Below are 15,894 nucleotides of genomic sequence, written 5' to 3' on the forward strand. Positions count from 1 at the left end.
TTACTAATTTAATTAATTCACTTCAGCTTTTTTCCCCAGAAGCAGAGGAAACAAAAGTGAATGAGATCTGCAGTTCTGCCAAGATGATTATCAGCCCAATTAAGTCAAATAGTGATGTGTGACAGACATATTTTCATTCAATGTAGCAATCTAACCTGTCAGAAGCCACATTTTTATGTATATTTGAGATGAATAAAGGTGACTTCAAATTTCTAATCAGCAGAGCACATAAATAGAACTACATGGATCGAGGAAGTGTGCTTACATCTGTATTTTGCCATGGTTTTATTTCCCGGTTAACCACCACTTACAAGATTGTATGCCACTGTCATTTTTGTGTCTGTATTCGTGATATTCCACCGGTGTTAATTGTAAAGGCGGAGCAAGGCAGGACGGACCCCTTCCCTGCCACTCTCAGCGTGCCCGAATCCCTCACGTCTGGGTTACCCGGCATCAGCAGGGAGCTCGGGTTTGACGGGACCCGCGGGTGCGTCTGCGTACGCACGGGCATGAGGGCGCGTTTCGGAGCGGTGCGCGGCTCTGTGCTTCATCCCAGTGGAACCTGTGCTGGGGGGCACGGCCCGGCCCAGAGGCAGCCAGGGCCGGGGCTGTCCTGAGCCGGAGCACGATCTCATGGCGAGCGGCGTGTCCGAGCTCCGGAGCTGTGAACTGGAAGGACGTGGCTGTCGCATTTATGCGAACCTGAGATTTTTCTGGGTTGCATTTAGGATGGGTAGGATTTTACTGGAATGACACATTTCTAACACAATTGCTGTCTGCTTGCTGAGCTGCGTGTCCTCCCTGCGGGGCACGGAGACCCGTGAGCTTCTGAAGGTGGTGTTGCCAGACTTTTTTTTTTTTTTTAATTGCAAAATAACTTCTTCTGTAGCCTCACTTTTGGGAAGAGCTGAGCTGTTTTCTGGAACTTAAACCAACCAACCAAAGATATCAAACCAAAAATATTATTCTGGGGAAAGCTCTTGTTATGGAAGTCCTCTGCTGAAATAATGAAAGGTTGGCAAAGTTTAAGCATCAGAAAACACTGCCAAAAATCCCTGCTAGCTCCTCATAGTCTGATTTTTTTTGTGTTGTTAGGTTTTTTTGTCTAGTGAAAGTTCAGCTGGCTATACTTGATCATGTCCCGAGGAAAAGGGGAAAAAAAAAAAAGCACACTGCATGACAGGCCAGGGGACTTTGTCCCAGTGTGCTGGAGGAAGAGGTAAACACTCCAAGCTCGCTGCTTGTATTTACTTGGGGCTGCTGCCGTGGTTGTCAGCAGGGGCAGGGCGAGGGACTGAGCTCCCTGTGGGCACAAAGCAGAAGTGTCTGGCAGCTCCCTGGCTGTCCTGTGTCCTTGGCTGTGTCAGGGTCGGAGCAGGGGGAAGGGTCAGTCATAGCTGAAATGCCATCACGCCTGGGGAAGCGCTGGGACCACGTTTCAGAAGGAGGGCTCAGCAGAGACGTCTCACAACCCAAGGAATTTTTCAGTCTAGCACAAGAGAGGTTCAAGGACCAGACCACGAGCTCACTGTTCACCCTGCAAGACCGAATCAGTGAATGTTAATTAGGACAAAATCAACTGTGAAATGAAATGGGCCATGTTTTGAATTGACGAAAGCAGCTAAACGTTGGAAAAAGAGGGTGCCTCTTAACTGAATTGAGATACGGCCAAGTGGATTTTTGTGTTAAAATGCCATCAACGGTGTTTTCTGTTTCGCTTTTTATTGTTGTGGGGACTAAAACAACGGCTGGGAAGAAGCACTAATGGATTTCACTCTGATTTAAATGCAGATGTGAAATATTAATAATGTAAACAGAGGTATTTGCAGAGGGTGGCCATCACATGCCGTAATTTTTCAGTTGCTGCTAAAACCTGGCAAAGAGCTGGTGCAAGAGTCAGAAGACATGCAGAGAGCAGGTCCTCCATCCTGGCTGACTGCAGGCTGGTGCAGGAGCGTTGAGGGGAAGCCCCAGGGACGGTGTGTGTTTAGGTCTGATAGCTCTCAAAACAGCAAGCGTACAGGTCAGATCTCGGGCACCTAGAGCACACGCTTCTGTGGGAGTAAGGTGCCTGAATTCTTGTAAAAACCTTGTTTAAAGTGATTGTGGCTGCGCTTCTGGTGAGAGCTCTGAATCCTCGCTTTGGTGGTATCTGTTCTGTCTCTTGGCTCTGGGACAGGATTTACCTAGTTGTAGGAAAACTGATCGCTGTGGGGGTAGAACAAAATTGGTAACTAACGTGTAAGTAGAGTTTACCCTCCACAGCGTTTAATATCCTTCCTTTTTCATTCTATGGTTGCAGGTTTGGTTCTGATGAGTTGAAAAAACAGTTCCTCGTACCAACTATAGCTGGAGACGTTGTGGCTTGCTTGGGAATCAGTGAAGCTGGAGCTGGGTCAGACGTCGCCAGTAAGTTAACCTAACAAATTGCCCATTTTAGACAGCCTGGGATTTTCATGGAAAGAATCTGTTTTCCCTGACTCTTCCCTTTGCCGCTGTCATTTGTAAGAAGCAAAAGGGAGGAGAGTCTGGCACGGTGAGGGCAGAAAGTGGTGTTCCAGGAGCAGCAGCGCACGGCGCTGGTGCACCCGAAAGCAATCGGAGTGAACGTTGGGGAGTCGATAGCTGAGGCTGTGTCGAGCCTGAGCACCGCAGATCACCGTCCCGCTGCCACGCTGGCCCTGGCTTTCTGCTGGCGCTTGTCCTGCTGCTGCCCCCCGGCTTTGTGGGCGCTCGGCCCGGGCAGGGAGCACCCCAGCCCGTCCTCAGCTCAGCCACCCCCGGCCAGTCATGTCTGCAGGGTCTGTGATCGGGTGGTGGCTGTGCTGGGACTCACACTTCCCAAAACAGACCTCCCCGCTGCTGTGGGCCGACTGCGGAGCCCATCCGTCCCGAGCGCCGCCACGCCACGTCCGCAGCGGGTTCCTCTCGCCCGTTCTCGCCTCAACTCAGCCCCTGCCGGTGTTCTGTGCAGGAAAAATGCCTCTGAGCGGGGGACTTGCTTTATGGAGAGCTAGCAAAGGATTTGCCGTGTCAAATCCGTTACCTTTGTGATTTAGTCACTTTGCACGCAACTCTTTCACGGACGAATGAAGCTAATATTCTGGAGTGCCTGAGGCAGTAGATGATTTGAACAATTAAATTAAAACAGATGCAGAAAAAGTGAAAGATATCTCATCTGACTGAATCATGGATTCAAGGAAGAGGGCGTGACAAGAAACCACTCCTAGAGGTTTTGTCGCCGGGCACAGGCTGGCCGAGGTGAACACGTTGTGCTCTTGCGAATCACTGAGGCAACGTCTCCCCGCAGACAAAATCACCGAGTTTGACTGAAGTTCTTTGATCAGCAGAGTCCTCCTTGGCGCGAACTCATGATGTTTTCTCAAGACAAATAGATAATTATTCAGTGTCAGAGGAGGGGTGCAGCAGGTAGTTTTCAAGAGAGATAGTGGGGATCATGAAATAATGGGACTAAATCTTCCTGCGTGATCTGTTGGTGTTTTCCTTTCCAGTTCATTGATTTTGTTCATGAGAAAAATTCCATAATTTTTATAGACCTGTTTTTCATTAAAATGATTTGAAATTTGACTGTTGCTAATGTAGGAACTACAACATAATTTATTTTAATTAATGCCTCTCTAGTTTAATTAGATGACTATCAGAACTTCCTAAATATGATTGTAAATTTTTGGTGCAGCGTTCCAGATAACAAGTAACATAAATATTCTTTTAGCTGCATGTTGTTTATCATCTGGTTTAATTGGTGTGACACACTTGGATTGAGACAGTTAAAGAGAAATTTGGAATCAGCTGGGATTATCTGAGGAAGGCAGGCTGCAGCGGGGAGGCAGGCTGCAGGATGAGGCGACGATGCTTTTTGACCTGTCCTGGAAGATTTGATCCCGGTATAAATCCAGAAACCAGCTTTCAGTGTTTCGGAAGGGTAGTTGAATGGCCGGCTTGGGCACGAGCAGCACTGGCTTACGTTCTGAGGAGCGCTGGTTTGTATGAGGCAGAGAGAACGTGTCCTCTGCAGGTGGCCCAGCTTTCAGCCGGCCGAGCTGCGCTTGATGCTTCCTTCGGTTTCCCGGGCTGTGGAGATGTTTGTCTCCCGTATCGAAGTGCAGGGGTAGGAGAGCGTAGCGACTGCTTTGGGGAGGTGGGGACGTGCTTCTGCCCGGGGAGTCCCTGTACCTGGAGCTGGAGAGTGGCACAGAGTAAGGCACCTCTAGCGTTTCTTCTGCCAGTCCCAAAATTACCGAAGGTGATGCGAACACAGAAGAAAAAAAAAAAGTGTTTCTCTAAATGAGAAGTGAAAGGTGCCTGGAATGAATTTATTCAAAATTCAACAGAACAAAAAGGACTGTGTATATTAGCCTGATACACATTTCAAATCAATTTGAAGGAGTACCTGCCTGCTTTCAAGTGCAGTTGTTGTGTTGTACATCGTCTTGACCACGTGCAACAAAACCAGCACAGCGATGACTGGAGAAGCAGAGCAGCAGGTACAGAGAGTGTCTGTCTTTAATTTCAGGATTCTTGGTACCACCCAGCATAGGTGTTTGTGTCAGTCTTAATGATTTTGTCTTGTCTCACCTCACTGCTCTTCTGCAATCTAGATAACGTTTTGCTGATAGCCTGTGGGGGACACCTAAGAATGCCTCACGGACAGCAACACTTCCTCTTTCAAGTTAAGGCTTCCAGGCAACTGCAGCGAGTAACCCTGTTCACGGCTGTCTCTTCAACACAGATACCTTGCCCCGTTTTGGCTCGGTGGAACCCAATCTTTCTGCCTTTCTGGATTTAGGTCATTTTTATTTTTTTTTTGAGCATGAAACCCCACAACGGCACACGGTGTCTGTAATGGCACAAATACTTCTCCCACCCCAACAGAAATACTGCCCCCGATGTGTGAAGGTGCACAGCGCTTTGCTGGCTCGTGATTAACTCTGCAGATCACCTTCCTTAGCAGTTTGCTATTGAAACAGGAATAGCACGAGACAGCAATTGTGCTCGTTGCCTTGTGCCTAAGTACTAGTACCTGCCAGGTCAAGCTTGAAAACTCAAGGTCATTCCTTTCTTGCTGGGCGGTGCCTCAGTTGCCTGTGTCGGTGATGTCTCCCGAGTTTGTGTCACCAGCAGATTTCATTAGAGTGTTCCTATCCTCCTTTTAGAGATCATCAACGGAAATGCTCAGTAGGTTTTGTCCTACTGAGTCGGTATCCAAGGAGAGGCACCAGCAGGGCCCTCCCTGCACGTCAGCACTGCCTCTTTCAGTGCAACCTGATGCAATTTCCGCTTTGCCCAAGTCCCTTTTGTCCTAATTCTTACCTTTCCAAAATTCTAACTCGGAGTTACCAAGTGGCACAGATTCTGGTTCGCCTGGGTCCAGCAGGATTTTTCCTGTTCTGCTTTTCTCTAGAAAATCCATTTTCATAATAAACAGATTGGGTTGGTTTTGAATAAGATCCCACTGGTAAATTGAATTCTCTTTTCTTTCCAAATGCACTCTGAGGCTATGCAGATTGCCAAAACCAGCAACCTCTCTTCTCACTAACGTTAATTTCTGTACAGTCCTTCCTGTCCATGCCTTGCTCTGACAGCTGTATTGTGAATCTTTATCTCATGTGAAATGCTTCTGTAGTTTTGAGGCATCCTCTATATGCCTCGTGTTTTTTCTCATTCTCTTTTTGCTTCTGTGGCTGAAACACTTTTGTTTGCTGCCTGTCTTCTGCAATTTTGTTCGTTTTCATCTGCAAGATTTAACTTTGTTTGACCTGTGGCAGTTCTTGCCTTCTGACCTCCAAACTGTAGCTTACTGTTTCCTTTGCTGTAGGCCATCTCCTGGGTTTTTTTGAAGTGATTATTTGTTCAGTTAGACTTGAAGCTATTTCATGCAAGTTTTGCATTGTTTTTTTCCTGTGCTGACGATGTAAATTCCAGATAGGTGTTCTTTGCTTTTTACTTTAAGGATGTGCGTTGCCTATCTTTGATCGCCACGTTGACCCTAAAAGTTGAAGCCAACCTTGCCTTTTGTCCAATCTGTTGTGATGCCTGGCTGGACCCAAGAGCACAGTGGAGAAGACAGCGTGAGGCTCAAGTGTGTTGTGATTTGAATGGGGAAGGAACCAGCCCTGGTTGCTTCTGTGGCCCTCGCTGTATCATATGCCTTTTGGTGGTCCCTTGTGGCCTTTCCTAGAAGGGGCCCTCACAGCATGCTCTGTAAACGCTCCTGTTGAGTTACAGGCACTACAGGGCCAGTGGTGTGGACCTGCCAAAAATGACTTACGGAGCACCCACTGAAGGCGCCTTTTCCCAGAGCTGTGCACTGTCAGGGAGAATAATTACAGTCAAATGTTCTAAATTTTGTTCATAGCCATATCTCTGAGACTGAGTCCACTTGATCAATTAAGTAGGTTTTCAAAGCCTACTGCATTTTAAACATAGACTTACTTATTGTCTTGATCATCTTTCTCCTAGTTAAAGAGTAAGTTGATTTTAAGTAGTGGTTTCTCAAGTGTTTGAAGCAAACGGTCCAGTGTCACATCTGGGAATACTTGAACATTCCCATTAGTAAGGCATTTGTTCTTTAATCTCTCTGTGGGAGGTTGGCCCCCTGTGACGCCGTGCTGCATGAACTGTTTACACTTGTGATAACATCACAGTGCTCATTGTTCCTCCCCAGACCTTCCTGGGACCTCTATCTAATCTCTTCGGTGGCTGTTCCACAACAAAGGGGTAAATCACTGTGGATGCTCCCATCCTTTTCACACCACTGTTGTGTTTCTTACTCCACCTCTTGTCTGTCCTTCATTTATTATTTAGTCTCCACGTATGATTGCCCAGTGTCTGCGTATTAGGAGCATCAGTGCTTTAGATTCCTTCAGCTTGTTGGCCTTTGTCACTAGACAGATTTCGTATCAAGTCCCTTGGACAGGTTTGGCAAGTCCTCTCACTGCCTGAGTAGCTGCCTGGTTTTATCCACCATAGTACTTACAGCTGGGTGTCTGTGGGAGAGCCTCCCTTGGATGGGGTTTTAGTTGAAGAAGTCCAGTTGCAGGGCAAAAAGCCAGGCAGCCCCTTAGGACGCCTGCTGGTACCCGGTGATTCACGCCGGCCGCCTGTGGCAGCGAGGGCTGCTTGCAGGGTGACGCAAACACTCACGGGGGAGAATGAGGTGGTGTTTTGCCAGGGGGTACAAACAGCAGGAGTTCAGAACTCCTCCTCCGCGTGCAGATGTTCTTAGCGCTTAGCCTGGGCCTTTGGTAGCCGCTCTGACCGCGAGCGCGCAGGAGGGCACGCGCGTGTCTCTGCGTACGCAGACGCTGGCGGTGTTGAAGTCGCAGCTCCGCGGTTAACGTCCGCCTCGGTGACTGACGAGCAGCCACGGAAACGCGTGGTGCATCGCCTCTGGCCCCGGGTTTTGACAGCCAGGCTTACGTAGGGAGAGTTTTCATCTGTCAGCTGCTGGGCTGTGGACTCCACCTAAGGGAGGGTGAGAGAAGCGGTCCTGTTCCCCCAGCTCCCCTTCCCGGGGCCCTCTGGGCAGGTCTGCCATGTGCAGGATTTGGGGGTGGGAAGGGAGACCAGGTACTGGTTGTCTGTCTGAGAGCAAGGGAGCGACCCTGCCTGTGGTACAGGGACCCGTTGATCCCTCCTCCGCCCGAACAACCCTTCGTTTCCTGTGTTTTGCAACAGACATCAAGACGAGGGCTGTGAGAAAAGGCGATGAGTACGTCATCAACGGTGGCAAGATGTGGACTACGACCGGGTGCCAAGCGGACTGGATGTGCCTGCTGGCCAACACCAGCGAAGGACCTCCCCATCAAAATAAATCTCTCATGTGCCTGCCGATGGATCTACCTGGTAATAACACAGAACTCTTTCTCCTCTGATGTGATTTTATCGGTGGGTTTGTGTATGCCCCACCCAAGAAGGAAGGGTGTTTGGCAGAAAGGACTTCACCCCTAAATGCCCGTCTGAGTTAGGTGTGTGCTGCTCAGGTGGTTCTGAAATGGATGTGCACACTTCCACAAAGAAGTAGGGGACAAGAGGAAACAAGAAGGAAGTTAAGTATTTTGCAGACTTCAGCTTGTGACTCCCAAATAATTTTATATGGAGAGTCCTTTTTGCCAAAAAAAAATTTGTACAAGTTGTTTAGATACATTTGCATGGGAATATTTCATAACCTTCTGTGGGAATGAAGAGACAAGTCAGTGCCAAGGACAAAATTAATGCCTCAAAGAAATCATTCAAAATAGAGCCAACATTCTTTTGGAAGTTACAAGATCCGGTGTCTCTTAGTTTTGGAGAAGATCCACAAAACTTTTATCTGGGTTTTCTGTCCCAAAAGGCATGAAGATGCAAACAGTCCACAAAATAAATAACATATTAATCTATTTACATGGATCTTTGCTACATATGACCTATATGTAAAATGTTCTTAAATTATCTTTCCAAAATGGCATTAAATTGTTTCCTGTTTTGTATGAGGGCTGGTGAACAGAATATGTACTTCCTTTTTCAATGAATGGAGAAGTATTTTTAATTAAGCTATCTTATTTCTTCAGAAAACATTGAAAGTGATTCTCAAACATGTGAAAATAAACAGATAAGGAGTTTAGAGATTTCAGACTTGGGAAGTAGATGGGAAATACGTCCCAAAACAATCCTGTCCCACATGCCAACACCCCTCTCCCCGGAGCCCGTGGCCAGTACCTGGCTCGTGGGCTCGGTTAGGGTGGGCTCAGGGACCAGCTGCATTGAATCCGTGCTGTGACTGCGGGGTGGGTTATCCCTCCGGTAACCGCCCTCCTCCGCCCAGCCTGGTGGGCTGGCGGGTGCAGGCGCCCCAGGAGGCTTCGCGGCTGTGCTCCGCAGAGGGGCCCTCTTGCCAGGGCGCCGCTGCCCGTGTCCGCTCGAGCGAGGAAAATAGTCCGGGAGTTAAACGTGGGCTGGAGCGAAAGCTCTCAGGCGTAGGGATTTGGTTTTGAAGGTGATGGCTAGTGATCTGGGTGAAGGCACTGGAGAACCACATCCCGACCGAAGGGCAGAAGTGTCAGTGGTGCAGCCCGGACGTGCCTGTTCCTGGGCAGCCTGCAGGCCTTGCAGCAGCCGTGTCCCTCCGAGAGGGCGCGGTTACGGTCCTGTGGGCAGGGACCTCGTGCGGTTTTAACCTGTTCAAAGGTTTTTAAACCTTGTTGGTTTTCACTTGTTTTAATATTTAAAAAAATTATGTAAGATATTAATTTAATGTATAGTATATTTTGACACATATTTTAAATATATGCTATCCATGTAATATCTCCTACTGTATATTAATGTATTGATTAATAGGAAATACTGTTGTTTGTTTAGTTTGGAGTAGCTCACACACAAAGGGTGTGTCATTACCAGCAGTTCACACGTAGGGACGCGGCCCTGGCAGCGAGGTGAAGGCCCCTGTGTTCACTGACTGGACCAGGCAGAGGACAACACCCGGGTCTCCAGTGCCGCGGAAGGGGGTGAGGAGAGCTCCTCAAGGGAGTATCCTGTATGTGAATCTCAGCGAGGAGGAAGCCAAGCAAGTGAAGCGCGTTGCCCTGGGCACTAAGCAAGGTCTGCGTGGGCTGTGAGTTTCCCCAGCCTCTGCACCCGCCAGAGAGGCTTTGGGTGGGAGCTCCCGGCAGAGGGACCTCGCTGCTTCACTAGCTGTTGGCTTTGCCCTTACTGGTCGGTGAGGAGCGAACGTGTAACGCGGAGCCAGAATCTCCCTGGGTGTCCAGGTGAGCTCACGTGCAGCCACCTGTCCCCGTGAAGTCCTCCTTGTGGTGCTGCAGGAAGGGGTCAGAGGGCAAATGCAGGGCTGCTTCGCGGAGGTCGGTTTTCCCGACCCAACAGAGCAGCCGCCCCACTGTTAGAGGAGATCAAATACACAGAAATCAGATGGGAGGTTTTCAGCCACCTTGGTTCTTCCAAAAAGACACGTGAGTCGCTGTGGCTTTGGGGGGGTGCTGTTGGGTCCCACAGCCCATACACAGACCTTCTTTACCTGCAGTGCGTAGATTTTGAGTAGGAGAATTGCCTGAGTCACCTGCAGCTGGTCAGCAGAAGTGTAGAAGTCTTCCTAGAGGCAAAAAGTGCACTCCTGAAAGTGTTTGTGCTTTCGTTCTTCTGTGTGGTCCAGATAGGGACCCCCAAAAGGGTCACTGTGCCCAGACTGGTGACCTTTTGGAATGGAGTATTAAGGCGGTAGATTGTGCTCAGTGGGTGGGTCATATGGGAAGTGAGATTTTTCAGGAAGACCAAGAGGAAAAGCATGAAAAAGGCTGCCGTTTGACACAGATGTGGGGAGGAAGCTCCAGCTGTGCCGATACATCCTAAGGATGTCTGTCTGCCACAGATTGTGCTCCTTGGAGGGCAGCAGACCAAGACGGGGCGGAAGTGTCCGGGGGACATCGCCGAATGATGCGCTGTCACGCGTCTGTAGGTGCTGTCAAAGCTCAAGAGCGAGTGTGTTGTGTCTGACCCACTGCTGCAGTCGCCAGCCTGCGTGGCAGGGTAAGGAAGGGACCCGGGCTGCAGCGGTAACTCCCTGCTGGAAGCTGAAGGACATGGGAGACCAGTCCAGCATTTTTCATGAAAATCTTCATTGGTTTGTGCTTGTGCAATGTGGTGATGAAAGAAAAAAAAGAAAAAAAAGAATCCAAGTCTGAAAGTGAATTATTAACTTCAACTACTGGTAGTTTCTTGGAGAGGTGAAGTAGGGTTTGATTCTTCTAGTTTTAGGTGTGTACAGAGTCTGTTCTGGGGTGAAGCACATCATGGTCTAGATCTGACAGATATGCTGAATACCTTTCTCATAAGGGGAATTTGGATAACGGGAGTGTGGATTCACAGTAGATGTCCAAATCAGGTGAATACTCCTCATACTAGTGATGCCTTAAAAACAAAAAGCTGAATTTCTCATATGATGAAGTAGAATCTAGCAAGCTGTAAATTGTCTGTGTGTTAGATACGTAGACAGATGGCTTGCAGCCCTAATCTGGTAACTATTTGTGCACTGGTTTGTCCTCAGATAGTACTGGGGTAGATGGCGAGGAGGAGATAATAAAGAGAAGGTCATCCAGGAAAGGGGAAAGAGCATGTTCATGTTTCTCAGGCTGCAATTTGAAACGTGCCTCTTCCCCTTTGTAATGGCAGTAAACGGTGTCAGGAGAGAGCGACTGCCTTTCTCTCAAGACTGAGTATAGGAAATGGAAAGAGATGGTCAGAAGGCAGGAGGAGTGGGGGAAGATGAAAAACCAGACACGCCTGGGAAGAGCTGCCCAGAGCAATCCGTCTCAGTGGTCGCGGTGCAAGCAGCACAGATGGCTCCGCGTGTTGTCGTTGTAGTGCAGGCGCTTGGCCTTGCTGGATTGAGGTTTGTGTGGTGTTGGGTGGCTCGTGATTTATCTCGTGCAGACAAACTCCAGGAGTTCTCTGGGCAGCTGATGGCGGCTGCTGCTGTGGCTGGTGGTAGTTTTTAGTATGTGGTACCTCTTGTGAGGAGAGTGAAGGTAACGAAACTAAGCAAAGGAGGGTTTTGGTGCCCCTGTTGTAGCCAAGGAGATGGTTATGTAGTCTTCAGAAAAGAGAAAACAAAGGGGGCACGACGTGAGGCTGATGCAGTTTGGCCTCTTCCTGAGTGAGAAACGTGAACTAATCTAAGAGCGAGTGAAACTGGTAAGGCACAACCAAGGGGCTGCTGCTGGATGCGAGACACTTGAACACGCAGCCCAGCCTGGACGAAGCATGGATAGACATCGGTAACACCTTTAGCTCCTCTGGCCAAACCTGTATGAGCTTTCTTCAATGGTTGGGTGTGGGTCTGGGGAAGTGCACACCAGGGTTGGTTTAGCAGCGTGAAGAACTGGCAGCCGTTGTACTTTGTCCAGCGGAGCCCTTGGTAAACCCCCCACTAACGAGCAGTAAGTGCATCTTCCTGGGGGCGAGGAGCGGTGTTGCGTAAAACCAGCTGGAAGTCGACCAAAAACATGACCTCCAAGACACTCAAAGAAATGAAGTGGTAACATTCCAATGGGGAAAGACGTTCCAGGAGTCATTTGGGCCTGTAAATGCTTCAGTGTGTCTTTAGCTCTGATTTTAATACAGAAACAAACTACAAATGCTTTTTTTTTGGCATGACTGGGTGCAAATTGCTAGATAATTCTCAGTCCAAGGGTCAAAAATTTTTACAGAGCTGTCCTGATTTTCTTCCTGTGTTGAACACACATCAAAGCCAATGTTCCTAAGGCGTGATCTGTTTATACATTGGCTGGTGGAGAAGAATTGTGAGTGGAAGGTGGGGAAGTCTCTGTGGACCTTATTCCGAGAGCAGTCTTGGCGTTTGGAAATGGCGTCAGTATTTCATCTCTGCGGAGAGATGAAACTTCCACCACCTTATTCAGTGCAGCCAGAGCGTGCCGGTTTGAAGGGAACGACTGGCAGCTACTTCTGCCTGCAAAACCGAAGTGGCGTTCACGTGGCTGAAGGCCTCCTGTCAGTCAGAGTCGAGATGTCGGTGTTGGGTCAGAAAGAGATGGTCGCTGGAAGCCGTGAAGGACGGCAAGGCACAAACACGTGTGGAGGGGGACACGATGGTCCGTGTGGTGACCAACTCCTCCTAAGCCGCATCAGAGAGTAGTAGAAGATTGAAAAAAAATAGAATAAAGAGGAAAATCTTGCCAGGATGTTTCCTCATCACAACACTGGTTAGAATACCACGTATGTGGGCAGTGAAATGTTTTCTGCAAAGACACACGTGCGGATTTGGAGGGCTGGTTTTCGGTGTATAGTGACTTGGCAGATGTAGTCAGCACACTTTGCAAAACTCCTCATACCTGTTTGTTGGCCTCAGTTTACCTCTGAAACATCCTTGACTTCCACGCCGAATATTCGCATTAGCCCCAGGGCAACAAGGAGATAAAAACTGAAGACGAGGGAGTTGCCACCAACACCCCCGTGGGTGCCTGTTGCGCTCTGGCGGCACAGCGGAAAGCCGTGCTGGCGTCTCCAAGAGCAGGAGGGAGCCTGTAGCCAGGGAAAACCACGCAGCGGGAAGGCGTCCCACCTGGTGTGACCGGGCAGGTGAAGCCTTGCGTGGCCAGGCCTGAAGGAACCGGGTTGGCCTCCAGCGGCCGCGGCCGGTGAGGCAGGGTCGGTGCTGTGGGCAGCAAACGCCCTTCACAAGGGTGTCCACAGGAGAGCTCAGGGGAATGAGCTGTGGACCGCGCTGTGACTGCTTAGGTGAAGCAAACAGGGGTTTGTAGGCCGTCCTGAAAATACGTTGTGCTAACAAAATTTGGAGTTCACGTGGAATGGTTGGATGTTTGTAGCAGTTAAGAATTTGAGTCTAACTTCTTGTTATTAGGAAAAAGCGGTATTGCGTAATTATACCCTCTCTTTTCTACAGGTACCAGAAAAAATCAGGGTGGGCTAGAAAGGGGGAGGGTAAATGTGGAAGAGAGGGAAGGAAGAGACTTTCCAGGAGGAGAAAATCTCTAGTTGCAGCTTAAAACGTAGCTCTGTTTTTGTCATTATTAAATATTTCTCTACTGTTTCCCAGCAGCGCAGGTACTCGGCAAATACTGCTAAATTGAATTCCAGAACTTTATTATAGAGCACTAAAAGTGAAACGTAAGCAAGTTTCAGGATGTGTATGCAGTAAGATTATTGCTGCTAGTAAACAGTTGTTATTTGGGGACGTAATGGAAAGGGACCTTCACAAGTGCACAGTTTCTGATTTGCTAGTTAAATAAAATGGGAAAAAAAACCTTCTTAAAAATAGGATGTGGGCTGTTTTACTCTTAAATTCCAGAATACTGTTAGGTTTATCCTGAAGGTAGGTTTCACTGTAGCCTTGACACAGACCTTCACATCTGCAAGCCTGGCTTTCTCAGAATGCTGTGCTTGTACCTGGTGCTTCTGGGGTTTGTGGCCTTTCTCATGCCCCTTTTTCTTCAGGCATTCACGTCACTAAGAAGATCGACAAACTGGGCATGAGGTCGTCGGACACGGCTCAGATCTTTTTTGAAGACGTGAGGGTCCCCCGCAGAAACCTCATCGGCGAGGAAGGGAAGGGTTTCACGTACCAGATGCTGCAGTTCCAAGAAGAGCGGCTGTGGGGAGTCGCCAGCGGTAAGGCACCGCTCGCACGCCGGGGCCGGGCGGGCACCCGGGGGTCGCCCTCCCCGTGACCAACAGCCCTTCCCTTCTGTCGCGGGTGCAGTGACCTCGTACGGGCTGGGTTTGAAATCTGCCGGAGCCTGTCGTGGCGTAGGCGACCTTCCCTTTCTGTGGGAGAGCTTGAAGCAGAATATACTTTGTGGGGCGTCCCAGGGCTGGTTTTGCCTTGTTTCTTTTTCTTGGCCCTTTTCTGCTGATAAGAACATAAAGTATCGCGTCGTGTCCGCCACAGATAAAGTACAAAGGCTGTCAAAACACTGGCATGACAGAGAAGGACGGTGACTTTTCCTGTAGTACAGCAAGCAATGATGCTTACCCTGGATTTTAGACCATGAACTAGGTGGCTGTGTAAAGAAGTGGCTCTTACAGGATGCGAGAGCTTTGTTTTGCAGGTCTGTGTTACCTCTGCAGACGCTGGGCAGAAGCGGTACAGCGCCAGATTCCCTGCTCTGAAGTTACCCTGTCACAGAGTTCCTGTTACTCTGGACTGAGGGCTTACTTAAATCCACATTGTTTGAGTTAGACGGGTTCTGGCTATTCCAGGTAACCAGAGCCAAGTCTGGATTGTCCATTTTCAGTGTCCCAGCCTTTCCCCCCACCCCACAGTGCTTGTTTCTTCCACTGAAATAGGTGGCTCATGGCAAGATTGGCCCCCTCTAAATTTCAGAGTTGTGTAAATGACCTCACCACGTTTGTGCTCCTGTGCAGACCCTGTCTGTTGCTGTCTGCGTGTGGCCGGGGAGCCAAGAAGTGTTTTACTGATCCAGTGACCAAATAAAAAACCTCAAGTCTTGCGTGTTGTGAGTTGATCCCAGACCATATATTTTAGAGTTCAAATGCTTTAAAAAAATCTTTGGTTTGGGCCAAAATTCTTAGTTCAGCCGGAGATAAACAGTGGGAGTCATTTTAGCAAAGAAAGGAGGTTAGACTGGCAAGGGATGCCACTGCAGACTCGGGCAAGGAGAGACGTGGCCCTGCTGCTGGTCCTGCTTTAATGGAGGCAAACACAGACCGCAGGGGCGTGCATTGTGCGTGTTTACGCTCAGCTGGAAGCCCACCAGAAGCTCTGGCTTGCAGCGGTGCTCCCCAGGCAGCAGAGCAGCCCACGGCGTTACTCGTGCCCCAGGCAAAAGCGCCGGGCAGTGTCAGCATCAGACGGCGGAGCGTGGCGCAGGTTAGGTCACTCCTGCGAACGCCGCGGCAGCCCGGTGCTGTCCCGCCTTGCACAACTGCCCGGCAGGCGCCGCGGGGGCCGGGAAGCGGGACGCCGGGTTTCAATTCTCCTTTTTGCCCCGGGCGGCGCCGCGGGAGCAGGAGAACCCTCGCCCTGGGGAGGGCATCTTCGCTCGCCCCGCCGTGCCCAGGCGAGGGAGAGCCCTGGAGCTCCCCGAGGGAGAGGGAGCTCCCTCCTGGGCCGCTTGGCTTTGCTTTCGTCCGCTGTCCGGTGGACAACGCGTGACCGCGCTGGGAGCGGGGACAAGTCCGTGGTTCGGGCCAAGCTGAGGATTTCGGAGGTGTAGCCAGTTGTGGAAAACAAGAGGAAAGAGTAACGGTGTCCAGCAGGGAGCCGGGTGCTCGGTGGATGTGGTTTGTCCCACCACGACATCTAGCTGTTGGCTTCCCGCCCTGCAGATGGCTTTACGGATGCAAAACGATGCGCGCGCCCTCGTAGGCTTGGGAGGAGGTCTG

The 15,894-nt window shown here is 49.7% G+C and overlaps 1 protein-coding gene across 1 annotated transcript in view; it reads left to right on the forward strand.

Annotated features, from left to right (window-relative positions):
* The window catches only part of LOC104344909 (putative acyl-CoA dehydrogenase 6), a 77,859-nt gene that overhangs the window by 53,531 nt on the left and 8,434 nt on the right, over nt 1-15,894 (forward strand). Inside the window, exons 4-6 of the mRNA XM_086468419.1 lie at nt 2,303-2,409; nt 7,699-7,866; nt 13,984-14,157. Coding sequence (XP_086324545.1) covers nt 2,303-2,409; nt 7,699-7,866; nt 13,984-14,157 — 449 coding nt within the window. The remainder of the gene's footprint in view (nt 1-2,302; nt 2,410-7,698; nt 7,867-13,983; nt 14,158-15,894) is intronic.

The sequence above is a fragment of the Leptosomus discolor genome, chromosome 7 (assembly GCF_034619465.1).
Source record: "Leptosomus discolor isolate bLepDis1 chromosome 7, bLepDis1.hap2, whole genome shotgun sequence".
NCBI lineage: Eukaryota > Metazoa > Chordata > Aves > Leptosomiformes > Leptosomidae > Leptosomus > Leptosomus discolor.